The sequence below is a fragment of the Scyliorhinus torazame genome, chromosome 7, assembly GCF_047496885.1.
Source record: "Scyliorhinus torazame isolate Kashiwa2021f chromosome 7, sScyTor2.1, whole genome shotgun sequence".
Taxonomy (NCBI): Eukaryota; Metazoa; Chordata; class Chondrichthyes; order Carcharhiniformes; family Scyliorhinidae; genus Scyliorhinus; species Scyliorhinus torazame.
The window spans coordinates 32,764,917-32,787,707 of NC_092713.1; the positions used below are offsets into that span (position 1 = coordinate 32,764,917).

At 43.4% G+C, this 22,791-nt stretch overlaps 1 protein-coding gene across 3 annotated transcripts in view; it reads left to right on the forward strand.

The window, feature by feature from the left end:
- The window catches only part of mtf2 (metal response element binding transcription factor 2), a 106,725-nt gene that overhangs the window by 47,785 nt on the left and 36,149 nt on the right, over positions 1–22,791 (forward strand). For all 3 annotated transcript variants that reach the window (XM_072510505.1, XM_072510502.1, XM_072510503.1), the window contains exons 4-10: positions 3,157–3,252; positions 3,341–3,441; positions 3,634–3,782; positions 8,361–8,456; positions 15,366–15,434; positions 16,466–16,589; positions 17,186–17,253. In XM_072510505.1, the coding sequence (XP_072366606.1) occupies positions 3,157–3,252; positions 3,341–3,441; positions 3,634–3,782; positions 8,361–8,456; positions 15,366–15,434; positions 16,466–16,589; positions 17,186–17,253 (703 nt within the window). The remainder of the gene's footprint in view (positions 1–3,156; positions 3,253–3,340; positions 3,442–3,633; positions 3,783–8,360; positions 8,457–15,365; positions 15,435–16,465; positions 16,590–17,185; positions 17,254–22,791) is intronic.

Consider the following 22,791-nt stretch of genomic DNA (forward strand, 5'->3'; position numbering starts at 1 on the left):
CTCTGGTGCTGTGAGGCAGCAGTGCTAACCACTGCCACCATGCCGCCCTGAAGCATTTTTGCTGTCCTCTCGTGAGTCTTCTGCTGCAACAGAATTCCAAGTACAATAATTGTTTCTGGTGTCAAGTGTACAAATAATATGTCCCACCCAGCGGAGCTTTTTTGAGCGATCAGTGCCTTGATAGGGGGCATGTTGGCTTTGGAGAGGACATTGCTGTTGGACTGCCTCTCTTTCCACTGGATTTTGAGGATTGAGAGAAGGCACCATTGATTGTTCTTCTGCAGTGCTCTGAGACGCCTCCCATCGGTTGTCCAAGTCTTCGAAGCATAGGGGAGAGCAGGGATCACTGCTGATTGGTAAAGAATGGCCTTGGATTTGAGATCCTGATCATCCATACTCTTCCTCAGTCAGCTGAAGGCTGAGCTGGCACGTTATAGGTGATGGTGAATTTTGTCATGTATGTCTGCTTTCGTCAAGAGGGGCTCTTGTACAAAAATGGTCCACATTTTCCAGGAGCTTGCTGCTGATCTTAATCTCCACGGGACGGTGTTGTGATATGGAAGCTGATTGGAAGAAGACCTTAGTTTCCTGAGTGTTCAGTGAAAGGACCCATTTCTCAAATGCTCCGGAGAAGAAGTGACAGTGATATGGAGCTCCATTTTTGAGTGAACACTGTGCTCCAACCTCCTGCTGACGGAGTGAACGAGTTCCACGCTACATGCCAGCGGGAGCGTGGAAATAAATGACCCGCTTGCGGGCCTGGCGCCAATGCTTCGCCCTCTCTGTTCCCGTGGCCGGGTATCACGTAAGCGAGGTTCAATCGTGGCCCTACTTGTGGTCTCTATAATTGTGGCAACATATCCCTTTGGCGCGATGGTCGCCACGCCAGGGTCAGGATGGTAGAGACCATCCGAGCCTCTAATCCCCAGTGACCTGGCGCCACGATCGGACCTGGGTCCTTGGCCCTGTGAGGCAGCAGTGCTAACCATCGTGCCACCATGCTGCCCTGAGTGGAGATACATTTACAGGAATCGGTGCCTAAAATTGTACAGGAAACTGAAATACAAATCTACTCTGATGTATATTCCAAGGTACTTGGGTGGCTAGAGAGACGTTAGAGAGCAGTCCAGACATGGGCAGTGGGAAACATCCGAGGTGTAATACTTGCCTTGCAGCTTCACGCGTCCATTCCTCGAAGGAGAGCAGCTGTGCTTGCGTCTTGTTCCTACAGTTCCACTATCTGCAGGCCATTTATAGCTTTCCAGTAGTGGCCTGTGATTGACCGCTTGTAAACATCATCTGCAGCTTTGATCAATTCATATACTTTCATGCTTCAGTGGCCTAAGTGGTGAAACCCCAGTGTTTGTAAACATTGAACACATCAAAGAGAAATGAGTGCATTGAAATCACACGATTGATTGAAATGCACAGTGCAACTTGCACTATGGACACCTCCTTTAATAATAAGAATCTTTTATTATTGTCACAAGTAGGCTTACATTAACACCGCAATGAAGTTACTGTGAAAATTCCCTAGTCGCCACACCGGCATCTGTTCAGGTACACAGAGAGAATTCAGAATGTCCAAATTACCCAACAGCACGCGTCTTGTGGGAGGATACCGGACCCGGAGGAATCTCACACAGACACAAGGAGAACATGCAGACTCCGCACACAGTGACCCAAGCGTGAGTCGAACCCGGGACCCTTGCGCTGTGAAGCAACAGTGCTAACCACTGCTACCGTGCTGCCCATGTACCTTTTTATTTCAGTTTTCTGTACAATTTTAGACACTGATTCCTGTAAATTTATCTCCACTCAGGGCAGCATGATGGCGCAGTGGTTAGCACTGCTGCATCTCCGGGCCCAGGACCCGGTCCGAACCTGGCCCCAGGTCACTGACCATGTGAAGTGTGCACATTCTCCCCATTTCTGTGTGGGTCTCCCCCCACAACTCAAAAGATGTGCAGGGTGGGTGGATTGGCCATGCTAAATTGCCCCTTAATTGGGAAGATAAATTAAAATTAATGCCGAGTCCTATGGTCTGTTTTTTGGTAACAAACAGCACTGGTCTAGATGAAGTAGGTATTGCGGGGTGGGTTTTTAAAATCAAATTGCTATGGGGTTGGAGTGGTGGAGGGTGTTGGAAAAAATCAACAAGGGTTGCATAATTTCTAATGGGTGCACTAGGGATAACAGTCAGCAGGTAGATTCTTTTATCACTCCTTCATCTTAATTATTGAGCAGCACCAATTTGTTTTCTATCCTGCTTGGCCAGTCCTGTTTTAAAAGTTTTTAAAAATCAGAATTGTTACAACAAATTCTAGAGTATTATATTGTTGGCTTGAATAGTGAGTACTGAGTGCAGCTTTGATTTTAGTGGAGTTACTGCGCTTAAACACAGGAAGGGGACAGAAACACAGTCAACTCTTCTGTTTAATATTCAATTTTTTTTGTTGCTATTAACTTTGCATTTTCGTGTTCTACAAATTATTGATCATTTTGAATTTATTCTGCAGCAAAATAAAATCCCCAGTTGTCAAGAGTAGATGGCATTTGGAGCAGGAAGAATCATTGGTCTAATGAGGCCTCTATTGTTAGTTCAATTCCCTCATGGTCAAATTTAGGAAATTCATCCCTCTTAAATGATCATATTTGGCAACTGTTGCTACTTTGACACTTGCACTTTTCTATAGAGAGGTGATGAGAAAGCATGAACAGAACTTCAACGCTGATGCTATTTTCATCTTTGACCCTTACCCATCTGATATTGTCACAGGGCTACGTGTTATACTTCTCGATCCATGATTTAATACTCCCAAAAGCCTTTCAAAGTTTGCCAAATTGTAGCAGTTACAATTCCACATGGCAGCTGCTTGGATGATGGAAAGTAATCCCTGAACAAGTTCAAATATTTGGGGATGTTTTAAATGTTAGATCTGCCAATGACCAATAATATCATAAACTAAAAACGTTTTTATTTAGTCAAATTGAGATTAGTATCTAGTCATTTGCGAAGGAGCTCAATTGACAGAAGGCAAGTTGTATAAGACTGTTGAGATAGCTTTACTGTAGAAACATTAAGTGGTGATTCTTGAAATATGGACATGGTGCTTTTAATATACGAAGTATATTTCTATGTACGTTTCACACCAGGAGCAAGTGGGAGTGGAGAGATGGTTTGCACAATATGCCAAGAGGAGTACTCCGAGGTACCCAATGAAATGGTTATTTGTGACAAGTGTGGACAAGGTAAATTGAAATTTGAAATTAAATTTTTCTGAATTTTAAAAGCAAACTTTTAAACAATGAAGTATTACAACACTAATTTTAACAATAGGTTACCATCAGAAATGTCACATGCCTAACATAGACTCCAGTGTGATTGCATCAGATGCCAAGTGGCTGTGTCGCCAATGTGTCTTTGCTACTACCACAAAGGTACAGTACAACAACCTGAAGTATAATCCGTGTACGAGAAAGGTGGTATGCGAAAGATGGTGCTTGTGTGTGTCTTATTTGAAGTAGTTGGATTCAGACGGGAGAAAAATTAAAATAATTCAAGTTAAGATTGTCAGTTGTGTAATGAAACATTTTGCAGTCACAAAATTGCTTTTTTTATTTACATTGTAGAGGGGTGGTGCTCTTAAGAAAGGACCAAATGCTAAAGCTCTGCAAGTCATGAAGCAGACATTGCCATACCAGTTGGAGGATCTTCAGTGGGATGTAGGCCACAAAACTAATCACGAGCAGTGTTATTGTTACTGTGGAGGCCCTGGAGAGTAAGTTAAATTTTTTGTGGTTTAGATGTTGCTTGATTAGGCTTTGTAGTCAACTGGGAATATAGTGGGGGTTTTTGAGCTTACCTGTCCAATATGAAGGGGAGCCTTTCCTTTTTTAAGCTGAGCAAATTCAGAGTGCTCAGTTACTCACTGCCATAGCAAAGAGCGAGCAAGCATTTCTCAGATTAGCAAAGTGATGCTCTGCAGTGCAACAATATATTCCAGCAATGCCTACATTTCAAATTTACTTCATTTGCTGTAAAGTGCTTTTGCATGTTTGTGAAAAGTGCCATGTAAGTGCCTGTTTTTCTTTCTCAATGGTCTTTTAAATAGAAGAAAATGTATCTCGTTTAAACATAGTAAACATTGTGTTATCCGGCATTTTGCCAACTGGAATTCTCAATTAACCAGAATTTCTGATGTTCCCCTAATATACATTATCATTTTACCAACTGGAAGCTATTGCAAAGTTATCCAGAACCCGTACTTGTATACTGTATTGGGTGCTTTAAGTTGTAATGTCCTGTTGAAGATTAGAGGGAAAAATAATAATGTTCTTCCTGAGTGTTACATATTCATGCATGTACTTTAGGTATTATATTTCATTGGTAATTGGAACTCTCAGTTAACCAACATTTCTGATTAACTGGCACCCATTCTCCATGCATGCTAGATAAGTGATGGGTGGCACGGTCGCACTTTAGTTAGCTCTGTTGCTTCACAGCGCCAAGGTCCCAGGTTCAATTCCTGGCTTGGGTCACTGTCTTTGCGGAGTCTGCACATTCTCCCCATGTCTGCATGGGTTTCCTCCAGGACCCAAAAGTCCCAAAAGACGGGCTGTTAGGTAATTTTGACATTCTAAATTCTCCCTCTGTGTACCTGAACAGGCACCGGACTATGACGACTGGGGGATTTTCACAGTAACTTAATTGCAGTGTTAATGTCTTGTGATAATAATAATAAAGATTATTTAATAAAAGTTTACTTTATAGTGAATTGAAATGAAAATGCTATGTTCAACAAACGCAACCCTTTTGCCAGTTTCAGCTCTTCTTTCTGATTTCTTGCTTGGTACTGCTCTGAACAGAGTTCATAAACTCGCTATCGTGTTTTGCAGCAGGAAATATTTTTAAAGTATAATCATTTGTAATATAGGGCACATAGCAGTCATTTTGCACAGAAAAGTCTTGTAAATAGCAACAAACCTTATTTTTTGGAATACTGGATAAAGTGTACCAGAAAAACTCCACCCTATAGTCTTTGGATACTGCGTAGCAATGTTTTCTGTCCATCTGAAGTGACTGGCTCAGTCAGTTTAACTTTTCAGTAAAAAGCCACCAGCCTCAACAGTGCAACACTGAAGTGTCAATCTTGAACATGTGCTTGAGTTGAGTTTGAGCTGAGTGAAGGTTGATGGTCCAATTTTGTCAGTCAGCAACTTGGAGAACCATATGGAACCAAGTGGGGCGAATCTCATCTGCCTTTCCAGGTTCCATTAGTGAGCAAGGCTGTCCAGTTCAACAATGCACCACAAACCTGCCGCCTTCAGATATTGTCTTACTAGGTAGTGTAATTATTTCCAAACATCATGGAGTCATAGATGTTTACAGCATGGAAACAGGCCCTTTGGCCCAGCTTGTCCATGCTGCCCAGTTTCTATCACTAAGCTAGTCCCACTTACCCGCATTTGGCCCATATCCCTCTATACCCACCCTGTAACTGTCTAATTTTATTAAAGGAAACAATTGTACTCGCCTCTACCACTGCCTCTGGCAGCTCATTCAAAATGCTCACCACCCTCTGTGTGAAGAAATTTCCCCTTTGGTCTCTTTTGTATCTCTCCCCTCTCACCTTAAACCTGTGCCCTCTAGTTCTAGACTCCTCTACCTTTGGGAAAAGATGTTGACTACCTACCTTATCTATGCCCCTTATTATTTTATAGACCTTTAAGATCACTCCTAAGCTTCCTACGCTCCAGGGAAAAAAGTCCCAGCCTATCCTACCTCTCATTATAGCTCAGACCATCAAGTCCTGGTAGCATCCTCGTAAATCTCTTCACTCTTTCTAGTTTAAAATATCCTTCCTATAATAGGGTGACCAAACTAAACACAGTATTCCATGTGTGGTCTTACTAATGTCTTGTACAACTTCAACACGACTTCCCAACTCGTATTCAATATTCTGACCAATAAAACCTAGCATGCTCAATGCCTTCTTCACCACCCTGTCCACCTGTGACTCCACCTTCAAGAAGCTATGAACCTGTCCCCCATGATCTCTTTGTTCTGTAACTCTCCCCAACTCCCTACCATTAACTGAGGAGGTCCTGCCCTGATTTGATCTACCAAAATGCATAACCTCACATTTATCCAAATTAAACTCCATCTGCTATTCATTGGCCCACTGGCCCAATTGGTCAAGATCCTGTTGCAATCTTTTATAACCTTCTTCACTATCCACTATGCCACCAATCTTGGTGTCATCTGTAAACCTACTAACCATGCCTCCTACATTCTCATCCACATCATTAATATATATAAAACAAATAACAGTGGACCCAGCATCAATCCCTGAGGCACACACCGCTGGTCACAGGCCCCCAGTTTGAAAAACCACCCTCCACAACCACCCTTTGGCTTTGGTCAAAGTTTCCAGAATTATAATAATAATCTTTATTATTGTCACAAGTAGGCTTACATTAATACTGCAATGAAGTTACTGTGAAAATCCCCTCATCGCCACACTCCGGCACCTGTTCGGGTATACAGAGCGAGGATTCAGAATGTCCAATTCACATAACAAGCACGTCTTTCTGGATTTTGTGGGAGGAAACCGGAGCACCCAGAGGGGAAACACGCAGACACGGGCAGAACATGCAGACTCCACACAGACAGTGACCCAAGTAGTGGGAATCGGCCAGGAGTCATTCATGAAAACTATTCAATAACATACTGGATGTGTGTGCATGAATAAAAAGAGAGAAAGTTACGTAAAGCTCATGTGTACAGTCCCTAAAAGTAAAATAAATACATGTTTTTGAATGCAATTTATGTATTTTGGTGAAGATTAATATAAATCTAGTCTTACCATGCACGATACATGGATTTACTCAACTTTGCATGTCAGCATGGTAATGTGGTTGGTAATAGGGTGCCCTTACTATATTGAATGAATGCAGTATCTTTGGTTTTTTGCCAGCACCTTGAAGTTCTCAGGACATCCCTTCACATTTAATGAATTGCTTATGAAGTGGAGTTATGCATGTAAACATGAACATATGAATTGGGAGTAGGCCATTTGAGATTTTGAGCCTGTTCTGCCATTCAACAAGATCATGCCTGATCTGATTGTGGTTCAACTCCACATTACTGCCTACCTCCGATATCCTTTGACTCCCTTGTTAGTCAAGAATCTATCAATCCATGCTGTAAAACATGAGAGCCCATTGTACACAGCAGGGTCCCACAAATAGCTGAGAGATCTGTTTCGGTGTGATTTAAAAAAGTATATATATTTGTAACCAAGACCTCTCAGGCACTCACGCATATTTATATAGAATCTTTCATATGCTCTTGAACATGTAGACATCAGGTAGTTCAGCATCACTGACGTCAAGACAAATTATATGCTCAAGTCCTGGAGTAAGGATTGAATGCATGAACTTCTAATTCTAAGGCTTGTGATTCAGTATCATGAAGTTTTATAAATAAGGCCCAAAATGTTGCTCACTTACTTCCTCTCAGCTAGAAATTTGGTAATTGCATATTCTCATTAAAGCTACTATCTAAACAAAAAATATATTCTCATTGGCATTTTATATGACCAACCCTGGCTGTTTCTAAAACACTAATTTCTCAATCACCGTTGCAATGTATTCAGTTGTTGGATACGAGTATGCACTGTAAAATTTCTTTAAAAGGAAAATCTGTGTCTATGATATTAAGAATATTTTCAGTTTAGATGTTTGCGAACATCAGGCACAAAGCTCTTTGCAAAGTGATTGTGCTTCTATTGGTTGATGTCATACAAAGAACAAAGAAATGTACAGCACAGGAACAGGCCCTTCAGCCCTCCAAGCCTGTGCTGACCAAATGGATGTAATGGATCCATGTAATGGATAAGTTATTTTCCTGGAAAGCGCAAACGCCACACGGACAGTGACCCGGAGCGGGGATCGAACCTGGGTCCTCGGTGGCGTGAGGCAGAAATGCTATCCACTGCGCCGCAATGTGGTCCTTTCTTTTAAAGAGTATATATTTTAAAATGAAATTTAGAGTACCCAATTATTTTTTCCAATTAAGGGGCAATTTAATGTGGCCAATCCACCTAACTAGCACATCTTTGGTTTGTGGGGGTGAAGCTCATGCAGACATGGGAATATTGTGCAAAGTCCACACAGACTGACCCGGGCTGGGATCGAACTGGGGTCCTCAGCGACGTAGGCAACAGAGTTAACCATTGTGCCACCGTGCCGCCCGTTTTGAAAGAATATTGAAAACGTATACTATTGTTTTTTTCGTTTTAGAAAATGTCAATTTTGTATAAAGGTATAATAATCTGCTTTATTTTTGTTGTTAGCTGGTACCTGAAAATGCTGCAGTGCTGGAGATGTAAACAGTGGTTCCATGAAGCCTGTATACAATGCTTGCAGAAGCCGATGCTTTATGGAGACAGGTGAAGTCCAATGTTCATGTTTAAAGCAAGTCTATAAACCTTTTTTACATCAGCATTTAAATTTGTAAAACTGCTATAACGGCACTATATCTGACTACATGTTCACTAGCATCTCAATATCAGCGTCAGAGACCTGACTGCCAAAGCAAATCATCTTCGCCCAGCTCAAGGAAGGCTCCTGAACAAGACACCTGAAGGCTTACCTCAAGAAATGCAACATTGATGTCAATGCCTGGTAGATCCTTGCTCAAGAGTGACCTCCTGATTGAAGGGACACAATTCGTCAAAGACGCCCGAAGGCAAGAGGAGGCCCGGAAAAGGAGCCCCATAAAGGAATACCAGCGATCAAGAGTGCAAGGACCAATCCAACCTCCCAGAAACACCTGTGAAGTGTGCGGTCGAAGATGCGGCTCTAGGATCGGGCTAGTGAGCCACACATAGCCAAGAACCTATGACCAGTAACACGAGTTTCGTAGGTGGACAATCATTCATTAGCGAGTAATCGCTGAAGAAGATGGGTATAACTCCGTATAGGCAAAAGGCTAACTATACAAACTATTTTTTTTTGGTAATGAACAGTTTTTAGTTGTAATTTAATAAGTCATTCGGTGATTCAACTGACTGGATTATAATTTGTAAAGCACTTGGTGCAAAGCTGAAGTGTTGTGAGACTACTGCTTGGCGAATGCAATCTGGCTGACTTGACACCAAGGTTGTTATATTGCTACTCCTGGTAGCATGTTATATTACTGGCTTTAAGTAGTATATGTCATTACTAACTGTAGATGTTGAAGAACACTCAAGTCTTCAAAGTAAACTGAAAGAATTTATTAAATAACAATAAAACTAATAAATGAGTTTGACACTCCACTAAACTAATTCTTGCAATAAAGTAAGGCTAACTAGCTGTACAAACTGTATCTAAACTACACGTGGCGCCTAGGCTGAGATCCTCTCTACTACACTGCTGCTCTTTGGTAACTCCTGCATGGAAAGAGCTGAAAGCGAGCTAGAGCTTCTGCGAACTCGGTTATATAGTGAATCTAGTAATGCCCTCTAGTGGTAGTGTTACAGCTAGGTGTTGTGATTAACCCTTTAGTTACATGTCTGTCTACATGTCATTACAAAGGTAAAACTAAAATTTCACATCTGCGCAAAGTCGCAAAGTATACCTGCCATATATAAAACTACCGTTACTTATCACAAAATCTGAGTTATAAGTCTCTTTCCCTTAATTGGAGGACAAAAATGGATATACAGGTCCACATTTAAATGATTCAGCAAGAGAGATTAACAAGGATGTCACCAGCAACATGTGGGTATACATAACAAGAAAGGGTTGAGAGGCTGAGTTACTTAAAAATAAAAGGCTGATGGGTGACCTAATAATTCTGCTAAGTATGTTCGCGTTTAGACTAGAAGTATGAGAGTTCTAGGCCATAGACTGGCCTCTGGTTCTGCCAACTGTAAAGTTCGTTATCTTGTCTGGGCCAACTAGAATGACATTAAGCAGGAACAAAATGTCTCCCAAGTAGGTAAATATATGAGTGTTTGCTTGGGTATAATCCGAATTTTGACCTTTTTTAAGAAGTTTCAAAGTAAGTTACTGATTCACTGCCTTGGTTTCAAAATTGTGATTGGGGTGGGATGGATGTGTAAACATGAAATAAATATTCTGTTGTGGAGAGGAAAATTATTTTAACCTTGAGGAAATAAATAATGTGTTTATTTAATGTCTCAATACCCCTGAGTGCTTCACTGTCAATTCAGTACTTTGGAAATGTAGCACCATTGTGTACGGGGAATTGTGGTGGCTGATTTGCACATAGCAATAAATGACCACTTAATTTGTTTTAATAATGTTAGTGTGTACTGGATAGAAGGCACTTGTTCTTTAAATGGTGCTATGGGATAGTTTGCATCCTTCTGAGAGAGGCAAACAACATATTAGTTTAAGTCTTATCCAAAAGACCACATGGGTGCAGCATTTCCTGAGTAATGCACTGAAATATCAACCTAGCTCAAGTCTTTTAGTGAGGCACAACCTATTGACTCGGTTTGAGACAAATGTTCTTTCTAAGCTCCAGGACGGCACAGAAACCTGTAAGGCACCTGAGTGCAAGTTGCCCCCTTTTATTTACCGCACATTCATTACTTCGCAAATTTTCAAGGACCCAAATTAGTTGTATTACAAAAAAAAAATTTAAGCGGTAGGTTGTTAAGAGGGTGACTGCCTTGAACCAACCCCGATGACTGCTTTTGATGCGTAATTTTTGAGCGCGGTTTCAAAATATTCTTATCATGCATGGGTAGGAAGAGCCAAATGTAGAAAAATCTGAATGTCCGTTTGAATGGGGAAAGATAATCTCTCCAGGTAGAAGGATTGAATCATATGGGTTAAGATGATTGGATTGCCTATAATCTTGTTTGCATGATGAGTTGTACCTGGATACAAAAAGAGATATGAAATATAACTATAGAACTATACAGCAGTGAATGTCAGTGATGGGAAAGGTACTTCTATCCTAGAAGGCACTTGGAGACCGAAAATACAATTATAATCATCACGATTCTGAAAGTTTTACATCACGCTTAACCAACATAAGAATAAAGAAGTGGAGGGGAGGCGGTAGCTTAGTGGTATTGTCGCTGGACTAGTAATCCAGAGACGTAGGGTAATGGTCTGGGGACGCGGGTTTGAATCCCATCATGGCAGTGTTGGAATTTAAACTCAACGTATCTGTAATTGTAAGTCTAACGATGACCATGAAACCATCGTTAAAAACCCATGTGGTTCACTAATGTCATCCGGGAAGGAAATCTGTCATCCTTGCTTGGTCTAGCCTACATGTGACTCCAGACCCACATCAATGTGATTGACTCTTAAATGCCCTCTGAAATGCCTAACAAGCCACTCGGTTGTATTCAACTGCTACAGAAATACAAAAAAGGAATGAAACCGGATGGACCACCCAGCATTGACCCAGGCGTCGGAAACGACGATGGCAAATCTAGCCTTGTTGACTCTACAAAGTCCTTACTAACATCTGGGAGCTTGCGCTAGAACTTGGGAGAGCTGTCTCACAGACTAGTTGAGCAACAGCCTGACATAGTCATATTCACAGAATCATACCTTACAGATAATATTCCAGACACCACTATCACCATTCCTGGATATGTCCTGTCTCACCAGCAAGACCGGGTCAGCAGAGGTGGCGACACAGTGGTATACAGTTGGGAGGGAATTGCCCTGGGAGTCCTCCAGATCGACTCTGGACCCCATGAAGTCTCATGGCTTCAGGTTAAACATGGGGAAGGAAACCTGCTGCTGATTACCATGTACCGTCCACCATCAGCTGATGAATCAGTACTCCACCATGTTGAACACCATGTGGAGGAAGCACTGAGGGTGGCAGGGTGCAAAATATACTCTTTGTGTGGCTTGATAGTATCATCACAGACTTGGCTGGCCGGGTCCTAAAGGTCATAGCTGCTAGGTTGGGACTACAGGTGGTGAGGGAACCAGCATGAGGGGAAAACATACTTGACCTCCTGTCACCAACCTGCCTGTTGCAGATGCATCTGCCCATGATAATATCGGTGGAAGTCACCACCGTCCAGTCCTTGTGGAGACAAAATCCCGTCTTCTGAGAATATTGTCCATCGTGTTGTTGGCACTACCATGTGCTCAATGGAATAGACTTCGAACAAATCTAGCAACTCAAAATTTGGCATCCATGAGGCGCTGTGGGCCATCAGCAGCAGCGGAATTGTACTCTACCACAATCTGCAACCTCATGACTCGGCATATCCCTACTCTACCATTACCACCAAGCCAGGGGATCAACCCGGGTTCAATGACGTGTGCAGGAGACATGCCAGGAGCAACACTGGACATAGGTAAAAATAAGTTGTCAACCTGGTGAAGCTACAAATCAGGACTACTTGTGTGCCAAATAGCAAGTAATAGACAGAGCTAAGCGATTCCACAATGAACGCATCAGTTCTAAGCTCTGCAGTCCTGCCACATCCAGCTGTGAATGGTGGTGGGCAATTAAACAACTCACTGGAGGAGGAGTCTCGACAAATATCCTCATCCTCAATGATGGAGGAGGCCAGCACATCTCTGCAAAAGGCGAAGCTGAAGCATTCGCAATAGTCTTCAGCCGAGTGGATGACCATCTCGGTCTCCAGAGGTCCCCAACATCACAGATGTCAGTCTTCAGCCAATACAGTTTACTCCATGTGACATCAAGAAACAGCAGAGGGCAGTGGATACTGCAAAGACTATGGGCCCTGAATACCAGAAGAGCTGAATACCAAAGGTGCGGAGAGAGTGACTGCACTTGACATCAAGGCAGCATTTGGCTGAGTATGGCATCAAGGAGCCCTATCTAAACTGGCGGGGGAGGGGAATGTCTCCGCTGAGTGGAGTCATACCTGGCACAACCATCTTCAGCTGCTTCATGAATGACCTCCCTTCCATCATAAACATATGGATGATAATGGCATAGTGTAGGTTAGATGGCTTTTGTTTCGGTGCAACATCGTGGGCCGAAGGGCCTGTACTGCGCTGTATTGTTCTATGTTCTATAAGGCCAGAATTGGGGCTGTTTCAGATGTTCGGCACCATTTGTGACTCATGATGTAGTTCATATCCAAATGCAGCAAGACTTGGACAATATCCAGGCTTGGGCTGACAAGTGGCAAGTTGCATTCGTGCTACACAAGTGCCAGGCAATGACCATCTCCTACAAGAGAGGATCTAACCACTGCCCCTCGGCATTCAATGGCATTACCATCGCTGAATCCCCCACAATCAACATCCTGGGGTTTACCATTGATCAGAAACTAAACTGGACTAGCCATATTAATACTGTGGCTACCAGAGCAGGTCAAAGGCTAGGAATCCTACCGTGAGTAGCTCCTTGACCCCCCCCCCCCCCCCCCCCCCCCCAAAGTCTGTTCAACGTCTACAAGTCAGGAGTATAATGGAATACTCTCCACTTGCCTGGATGAGTGCAACTCCCAACAACACTCATGAAGCTCGACATCATCCAGGACAAAGCAGCCTGCTTGATTGCTATCCATTCTACAAACATACAATCCCTCCACCGCGGACGAACAGTGTCGGCCGTGTGTACCATCTACAAGATGCGCTGCAGGAACTAGTCGAGCTTCCTTAGACCACACCTTCCAAACCCATCTTGAGGAACAAGAGCAGCAGATACCTGGGAACCCCACCACCTGGACGTTCCTCAAGTCACTCACCAGCCCGACTTGGAAATATGTTGCCATTCCTTCAGTGTTGCTGGGTCAAAGTCTTGGAACTCCCTCCCTAACACCACTGTGGGCGCACCTACACCTCCAGGACTGGAGCGGTTCAAGAAGGCCACGCCCCACCACCTTCTGAAGGGCAACTAGGAAGGGGCAATAAATTCTGGTCTAACCAATGGCGCCCGAATCCCGTAAATGAATTTGTAAAAAAAATGGCTGCCATTTTTTTGCATTTTAAAAATACCTGTCACGCATTAGGCTTTTGACAGGTTAAGGCATGTGGAATTGGGACAAACAGCTAACTGGTTAGCAAATTGGCTTAAAAATAGAATACAGAGGGAAGGGGTAACTGGTAGTTACTCAAACAGAAGGAAAGGGGAAAATTGCATTCCATAAGGATGCGAGCTGGAATCACTGTTACAAATAACCATCAAAATTTGTAGATGATGCCAAACTGGGGAATATAGCAAATCGAGGAAGAATGCAACATAATACAAGACGACAATAGAAAACTTGCAAAATAAGTAGTTACGCAACACATGGACTTTTGAGGAGAAAAATGTATGGTAATTGACTTGGGGAGGAATCGCACATTATTTATATCTTGAATAAATAACTGAATAGAGTAGATTTTTTTCCCGGTAGTTAGGCAACCCCTTGTTCAATTTGTTTACCTTGCCATTTTGCTTTCTCTAGTGGTTGGGGGACATTCAAATCGCACCATGCAAATTATGTAAATGTGTATTTCTTTAGGGGACTTCCAAAAGCATCCCAAAATTTAGATTTTGGAATGAAGGGATCTAGGGATTTAGTTAAGTAAAAGTGGCATGATAGGTCAGGAAAACAATTAAAAATGCCAACAAAGCACTGGGATTTTTTAGGGATATGGAATTCAAAATAAGTGAAACTGTTGAACTCATATGGAGCTCTGAGTCCTTCACAGTTCTGGTCTCCACGTTATATAAAGAACATCGAAGCTTTGGAGAAAATGGAGAAAAGATTTACAAGAATTGCACTAGAGAGGATTAGAAAACATTGAATAGGTTGGGGCTTTCATCAGAAAAGAAGACTTGGAGCAGACCAGTTGGAGGTCTTTAAAATTATGAATAGGTTCAACAAAGCGGATGTAGATAGTTAAGAATAGATCCAGTAGGAAATACTTCTTCAGAATGCAGAACTCGTTATCTCAGGAAGTTATTGAGGCAAATCACTTAGATGCTCTGAAGAAATCTGATAGCAACATGTGAGAAAGGTCTAAAGATCGAAAGATGTGTGGATTAAGTGAATTGGTCATTCTAAATTGCCCCTTAGTGTCCAATGATTAGATGGGGTTACGGGGATAGGGCAGGGGAGTGGGCCTAGGTTGGGTGCTCTTTCGGAGGGTTGGTGCAGACTCGATGGGCTGAATGCCACCCTCTTGTACTGTAGGAATTTTATGAAAGAGGGACAGAAAGTAATGTTGAAAGCTGAGGTGAGGAATACATAAAATGGGAGGAGAATTCTATGGAGTATAGAGACCACACACTAATGCTGAATCGGCTGCTTCTGTGCTTATATTCCACTGTGAAATTATCCTGTTTACAAATTGTATTGATTTAAAAATGAAGTATTTTATCTTCTCTTTTGCTCTAGGTTCTATTTATTTATTTGCTCTGTTTGCAATTCTGGACCAGAATACCTCAAACGTCTGCCGTTGCGATGGTAGGTTATTGCTCAGTTGTTCTGGTTTAGGGTTTTAAAACCCACTGTTGCCTTTTGCTCTTGTTTATGTAGTGATTTTATAAATACTAATTTCATCATGATAGTATTGTCCATAGTTCCTTTTGTGCTCAGGAGCTTAGTTAAAAATCTTTGTAAACAATAATGCACTGATGTGCATATGAAATTTGTCCTATGTCAGACGCATTTGAGGACCGTGCACAAGATCTTATAATTTACTTATGTCTTAACATAGAGTAAGTTTCCTTTTTAAAAAAAAAAAAATTTAGAGTACCCAATTTTTTTTTCCGATTAAGGGGCAATTTAACATGGCCAGTCCGCCTATGCTGCACATCTTTGGATTGTGGGGGTGACACCCACACAGTCATGGGAGAATGTGCAAACTCCACACGGACAGTGACCTGGGGCCAGGATCGAACCTTGGTGCTGTGAGGCAGCATTGCTAACCACTGCGCCACCGTGCTGCCTTAGAGTAAATTTTCCAATCTAATTGATTATATTATATAAAGAGGGCGGCACGGTGACGCAGTGGCTAGCACTGCTGCCTCATGGCGCTGAGGATCCGGGTTCGATCCCGACCCTGGGCCACTGTCCGTGTGGAGTTTGCACATTTCCCCAGTGTCTGTGTGTCTCACCCCCACAACCTAAAAGATATGCAGGGCAGCTGGACTGGCCGCCACTTAATAATACATTTTAAAAAAAATTATATAAAGAACGAGCATTTAATTACTGTTAGAAATACAAGCTTTAAAAGTACATTAAATAAGCTGAATTAGCAATTTTTGAGTTGGGATTTAAGCCTGCAGCGTTCTGATTTAATTTAACCAGTAGAATAATTGCACAAATTTGTTTTGCCATTTCTCCAGCTTTCCAATGCACTGTGCATCAGTGCTAGTTTTGTTCATCCTTGGTTTGCAGTGTGTATTGTAATTGGCCAACACATGTTTGAAAACCTTAAATGTTTTCTCATGGATGGATGTTAAAATGTATGTTTAATGCTTTTTCTCTCCCAGGGTTGACATAGCACATTTAAGCCTTTACAATCTAAGTGTTATTCATAAAAAGAAGTATTTTGATTCTGAACTTGAATTGATGAATTACATTAATGAAAATTGGGACAAACTGCAACCTGGTAAGGTAAGGTCTAGTTTAGCACTGAATATAATTGGTTAGTGATGGGCAAAATCATGTTCCAGACTGTTGATAAAATGGATAATTTGGACCCAAATATTCCTTCCCGTAACTCTTCAGAGTCCATGTTTTCGTTTTGATTTCTTTTAAATGTGTATTTGATACTAGATTTTATGATGGTTAACATAGTTATTGAGCAAATTCAAAACTGACTTTGTTAGGCCGGCATGTGTTGACATTTATTTGTCCTTATTTCAAATATTTGATCTGCAAGTATGTTTGTTATTCTCTTGAAGGTTTAACTTTCAAGAATCCTACATTAGTACAATAGATTTGTGTTGAAGTTTTATTTAGAATTAAAGCATATACATTTGTGTACCAAAATAAGTGAAAGAAATGCTTTATTTGAAGTCAAAAATCGATGGCATGTATGGACTGTTACACAGAACTGAAAAATCGTTGAATTCAAAACTTTGATATAAATGTAACATTTTAACTAAATTTACAAACTCTTTATGAATCAATCACAAGTTTATGGGCTGTAACAATGAAACAATTAGCAAAAGGATGTTGAATTTATCTGTTTTCTTATTTGTTTGCAGCTTGTCGACACTCTAAAACCTGATCGATACGGCTTTATTCTTCAAGCACTAAATGAGAACAAATGCATGTAAGTGAGGGTATATCCCAAATAGAAATAATGGAATTAGCGATGTTTCGGGAGTAGAGAAATTTCCATTAATGAAATAGATTTCACAAGTAGCAACGGGGTAGATGGATTGAAAGTCTGTTCTCGGTTCTCAAATTTTATTTATGCTTGTGTGCAGTCCCACTTGCCTATTACCACAATTCCTGCTGACTTATATTTGCACCCTGTGTCTCTACGTGTTAAATCAAGGAAGGGGATTTTGAATTTGAAACTCTGGTGAAAATGGGTACGTTATGACTGTTGCTGCAGAGACTGCAACAACAGTTTAAATGTACCAGCCTCCCCGAACAGGCGCTGGAATGTGGCGACTAGGGGCTTTTCACAGTAACTTCATTTGAAACCTACTTGTGACAAGCGATTTTCATTTCAAATGTAATTGGAACCAAAGAATGGTTACTGCACAGAAAGAGGCCTTTTGTCTAGTTCTGTACACGCAAGAGCAATTTGGCTAGTCTCATTATTCTGCCATTTCCCCTTTGAAAAATAAATTTACCTAAGTCATGAGTAAAGAACTGCAATAAATAGTAGAATAAAAGATTGAATGAAATTATGGTAGGTGGAGTTGATGGGCCTAATAATAGTATTTTCTGGTTTTATTCAGAAACTCTTGTTAGTCCTTGTTGGCACATGCATAGTCACTTTATGCAGTTGTCTTTCTACACAGATTTTAGCAAGGTTTTTGACGAAGTACAATGAACCATTCTGGTCAGAAAATTAAATGCTCATGGGATCCAAGGGAAAGTGACGAGTTGGATCCAAAATTGGCAGAAAGCAAAGAATAATGGGTTTTCTTTTGGTAACTGGACAGCTGTTTTCAGTGGGGCTCAGTACCGGGTTCCTTGTTCATGATGTATCTCAGTGGTTTAGAATTTTTCAGGTGATGTGAAAATTATCTGTGGTCAACAGTGAGGAAGGAGGCTGTAAACTAGAAAAATACCAGTGGTCTGTTCAGGGAGGCAGAAAAGTGGCAAATGGAATTCAATCCAGAGGTGTAGAGCAGTGGATTTTGGAGAGGACAAAGAGACAAAGGAGTGTAGAGTGAATGGTGTGATACTGAGCAGTGAATTGTGGGACCTTGAAGTGAATGTTCAGAGATCCTGGTAGGTAGCAGGACAAAGAGATAAGGTGGTTAAGAAGGCAGATTGTGATATTTTCCTTTATTGGCCATGCTATGGAGTGTTTGAGCAGGAAGAATAATCTAGAATGGTATAAACCATAAACCACTAGTTCAATTGCAGCTGGAGTACCGTGCAGAATTTTGTGTTACAAGAAGGAAATGATCGCAGCAGAAGAAGCGCAGCGGTGATTTATAAGGATGTTGCTCAGAATTGAAAATTTTAGTGGAGGAAAAATTTGTTAGGCTGTATTGTTTTCTTTGGAACAGAGGAGATTTTATTGAGCTGTACAAAAGTGAGGGTCCTAGATAGTATGAATTTGGAAGGAGCAGTTTCCTTTAGCAGGTATCTGTAATTTGGGACCTGGAATAGATTTCAAGTAATTGGTATAATCTTTATTATTGTCAGAAGTAGGCTTACATTAACACTGCAATGAAGTTACTGTGAAAAGTCCCTAGTCGCCACATTCCGGCGCCCGTTAGGGTACACCGGGAGAATTCGGAATGCCCAATTCACCTAACAAGCACGTCTTTCGGGGCTGGTGGGAGGAAACCCACCCAGACGCAGGGAGAACGTGCAGACTCCACACAGACAGTGACCCAAGCCAGGAATCGAACCCGGGTCCCTCGCGCTGTGAAGCAACAGTGCTAACCACTGTGCTACTGTGCCGCCCATATCTCTCTAAATGTTGGAAGGACCAAGGAACTGATCATCGACTTCAGGAAGCGTAGCCGGACACACATCCCCGTATTCATCAATGGCTCCAAAGTGGGGATGGTCGATAGCTTTCAGTTCCTGGGGGTCACCATCACCAACAGTCTGTTCTGGTCCACTCACGTTGATGCAACAGTCAAGAAAGCCCAACAACGCCTCTACTTCCTATGGAAGCTAAAGAAATTCGGCATGCCTGCATCGACTCTCTCAAACCTCTACAGATGTGCCATAGAGAGCATCCTATCCAGCTGCATCACTGCTTGGTATGGCAACTGCTTGGCCCAAGATCGCAAGAAACTGGGACTTCCGGTGGCGGCAATGAGGGAGCACATTCAGGGGCTCTCACTCCGGTGGGATTTGAGGACCTGGTTCCCCGGTTTTGCGGGGCTGTGAAAGGACGGCCACGGGGGCACTAAGGAGCGAGCAGAGCTGCATGGAACTGGGGAGAGCAGAAAGCAGAGCAAACGGGAGAGGAAGGGACGAAGGCAAGGTGCAGGGGAAGCTGACCCAGGAGCAAAGACGGTGGACCTCGGATCCGGTGATCCAGCAGGCGCTGGAAAACATGCTGCAGGTGATAAAGAGCGGTTTTGAGTCGTTGAAGCGGGATAACTTGGACCCACTTCAGAAGGCAGTGGGTCAGCTGAACCAGAGACTGGATGCCCAGGACGAAAAAGTTAAGGAGCTGGGGGAGGCGGTGGAGGAGCAGGCGGACGCGCAGACGATTGCTGCGCTAGAAGTCGACGGGTTGAAGGAGAGACAAAGAAGACTGCTGGAAAATAGAGCCCGCAGATAAAATCTGAGGATCATCGGCCTCCCGGAGGGGGCGGAGGGAGCTAATGCCACAGCGGTCGTGGAGGACCTGTTGATGCAGCTGATGCGGGCTGAAGCCTGTCCGCGACCGCCGGAGCTGGAGGGGGCACACAGAGTACAGGTGAGACACGTCCGGGGGGGGGGGCCTTTCCTCCTCCTCCTCCTCCCCCCCCCCCCCCCCCCCCCCCCCCCCCCCCCCCCCCCGGATGGTGATTAGGTTCCACAGGTTTGTGGAGAAGGAGCAGGTGCTGCAGTGGGCAAAGAGTGCTAATAGCAGCACGTGGAATAACAGTGTCCTTCGCATTTACCAGGACCTAAGCCAGGAGGTGGCCAGGCGGCGAGCAGCCTTTAAACAAGTTAAGGAGGTGTTGTTCAAAAAGCACGAAGTTTGGTCTGCTCTTCCCGGCCCGTCTTTGGGTTACGCATCAGGGTTTTTTTTTTTCCTCCTTTTTTTTTTTTCTTCTGTTGTGGTGGGCACCTTTCGTTGGGCTCTCTGAGTGCGCTGGAGCCTGTATGGTAACAAAAGGGTGGCCGGTGTGTGTGTGTTTTGAGTCACCGAAGATTGGGGTGGGGGGGGGGGGAGAATACAGACCGTGAATGGCAGGGGTGTGTGGGGGGGGGTTATTTTGCTGACATGGGCATCTGAAGTAGTTAATGGAAAGGAGGTCGGGGGTGGAGGCAGCCAAGAGGCGAGCCAGGAATGGCACGGCGCATGGGCCGGGGGTGGGCCCAAGAAAGGTTATGGCTGACTGACCGGGGGTGGGGGGGGCACGCCATCCGGGAAGGCTTCGCCAGACCGAAACGGGAATGTCTGCCCCCCAACCAGGCTGATCACCTGGAATGTCAGGGGACTAAAAGGGCAAGTGTATTCGCGCATTTGCGGGCTCTAAAGGCGGACGTAATTATGTTGCAGGAGACACATCTGAAAGTGTCTGACCAGCCTAGGCTAAGGAAGGGCTGGATCAGCCAGGTCTTCCACTCTGACTTGGATTCTAAGTCCGGGGGGTAGCAATTATACAAAGAACAAAGAAATGTACAGCACAGGAACAGGCCCTTCGGCCCTCCAAGCCCGTGCCGCCCATGCTGCCCGACTAAACTACAATCTTCTACACTTCCTGGGTCCGTATCCCTCTATTCCCATCCTATTCATGTATTTGTCAAGATGCCCCTTAAATGTCACTATCGTCCCTGCTTCCACCACCTCCTCCGGTAGCGAGTTCCAGGCACCCACTACCCTCTGCGTAAAAAACTTGCCTCGTACATCTACTCTAAACCTTGCCCCTCTCACCTTAAACCTATGCCCCCTAGTAATTGACCCCTCTACCCTGGGGAAAAGCCTCTGACTATCCACTCTGTCTATGCCCCTCATAATTTTGTAGACCTCTATCAGGTCTCCCCTCAACCTCCTTCGTTCCAGTGAGAACAAACCGAGTTTATTCAACCGCTCCTCATAGTTAATGCCCTCCATACCAGGCAACATTCTGGTAAATCTCTTCTGCGCCCTCTCTAAAGCCTCCACATCCTTCTGGTAGTGTGGCGACCAGAATTGAACACTATACTCCAAGTGTGGCCTAACTAAGGTTCTATACAGCTGCAACATGACTTGCCAATTCTTATACTCAATGCCCCGGCCAATGAAGGCAAGCATGCCGTATGCCTTCTTGACTACCTTCTCCACCTGTGTTGCCCTTTCAATGACCTGTGGACCTGTACTCCTAGATCTCTTTGACTTTCAATACTCTTGAGGGTTCTACCATTCACTGTATATTCCCTACCTGCATTAGACCTTCCAAAATGCATTACCTCACATTTGTCCGGATTAAACTCCATCTGCCATCTCTCCGCCCAAGTCTCCAAACAATCTAAATCCTGCTGTATCCTCTGACAGTCCTCATCGCTATCCACAATTCCACCAACCTTTGTGTCGTCTGCAAACTTACTAATCAGACCAGTTACATTTTCCTCCAAATCATTTATATATACTACAAAGAGCAAAGGTCCCAGCACTGATCCCTGTGGAACACCACTGGTCACAGCCCTCCAATTAGAAAAGCATCCTTCCATTGCTACTCTCTGCCTTCTATGACCTAGCCAGTTCTGTATCCACCTTGCCAGCTCACCCCTGATCCCGTGTGACTTCACCTTTTGTACTAGTCTACCATGAGGGACCTTGTCAAAGGCCTTACTGATGTCCATATAGACAACATCCACTGCCCTACCTGTATCAATCATCTTAGTGACCTCCTCGAAAAACTCTATCAAGTTAGTGAGACACGACCTCCCCTTCACAAAACCATGCTGCCTCTCACTAATACGTCCATCTGCTTCCAAATGGGAGTAGATCCTGTCTTGAAGAATTTTCTCCAGTAATTTCCCTACCACTGAAGTAAGGCTCACCGGCCTGTAGTTCCCAGGATTATCCTTGCTACCCTTCTTAAACAGAGGAACAACATTGGCTATTCTCCAGTCCTCCGGGACATCCCCTGAAGACAGTGAGGATCCAAAGATTTCTGTCAAGGCCTCAGCAATTTCCTCTCCAGCCTCCTTCAGTATTCTGGGGTAGATCCCATCAGGCCCTGGGGACTTATCTACCTTAATATTTTTTAAGACACCCAACACCTCGTCTTTTTGGATCTCAATGTGACCCAGGCTACCTACACCCTTCTCCAGACTCAACTTCTACCAATTTATTCTCTTTGGTGAATACTGATGCAAAGTATTCATTTAGTACCTCGCCCATTTCCTCTGGCTCCACACATAGATTCCCTTGCCTATCCTTCAGTGGGCCAACCCTTTCCCTGGCTACCCTCTTGCTTTTTATGTACGTGTAAAAAGCCTTGGGATTTTCCTTAACCCTATT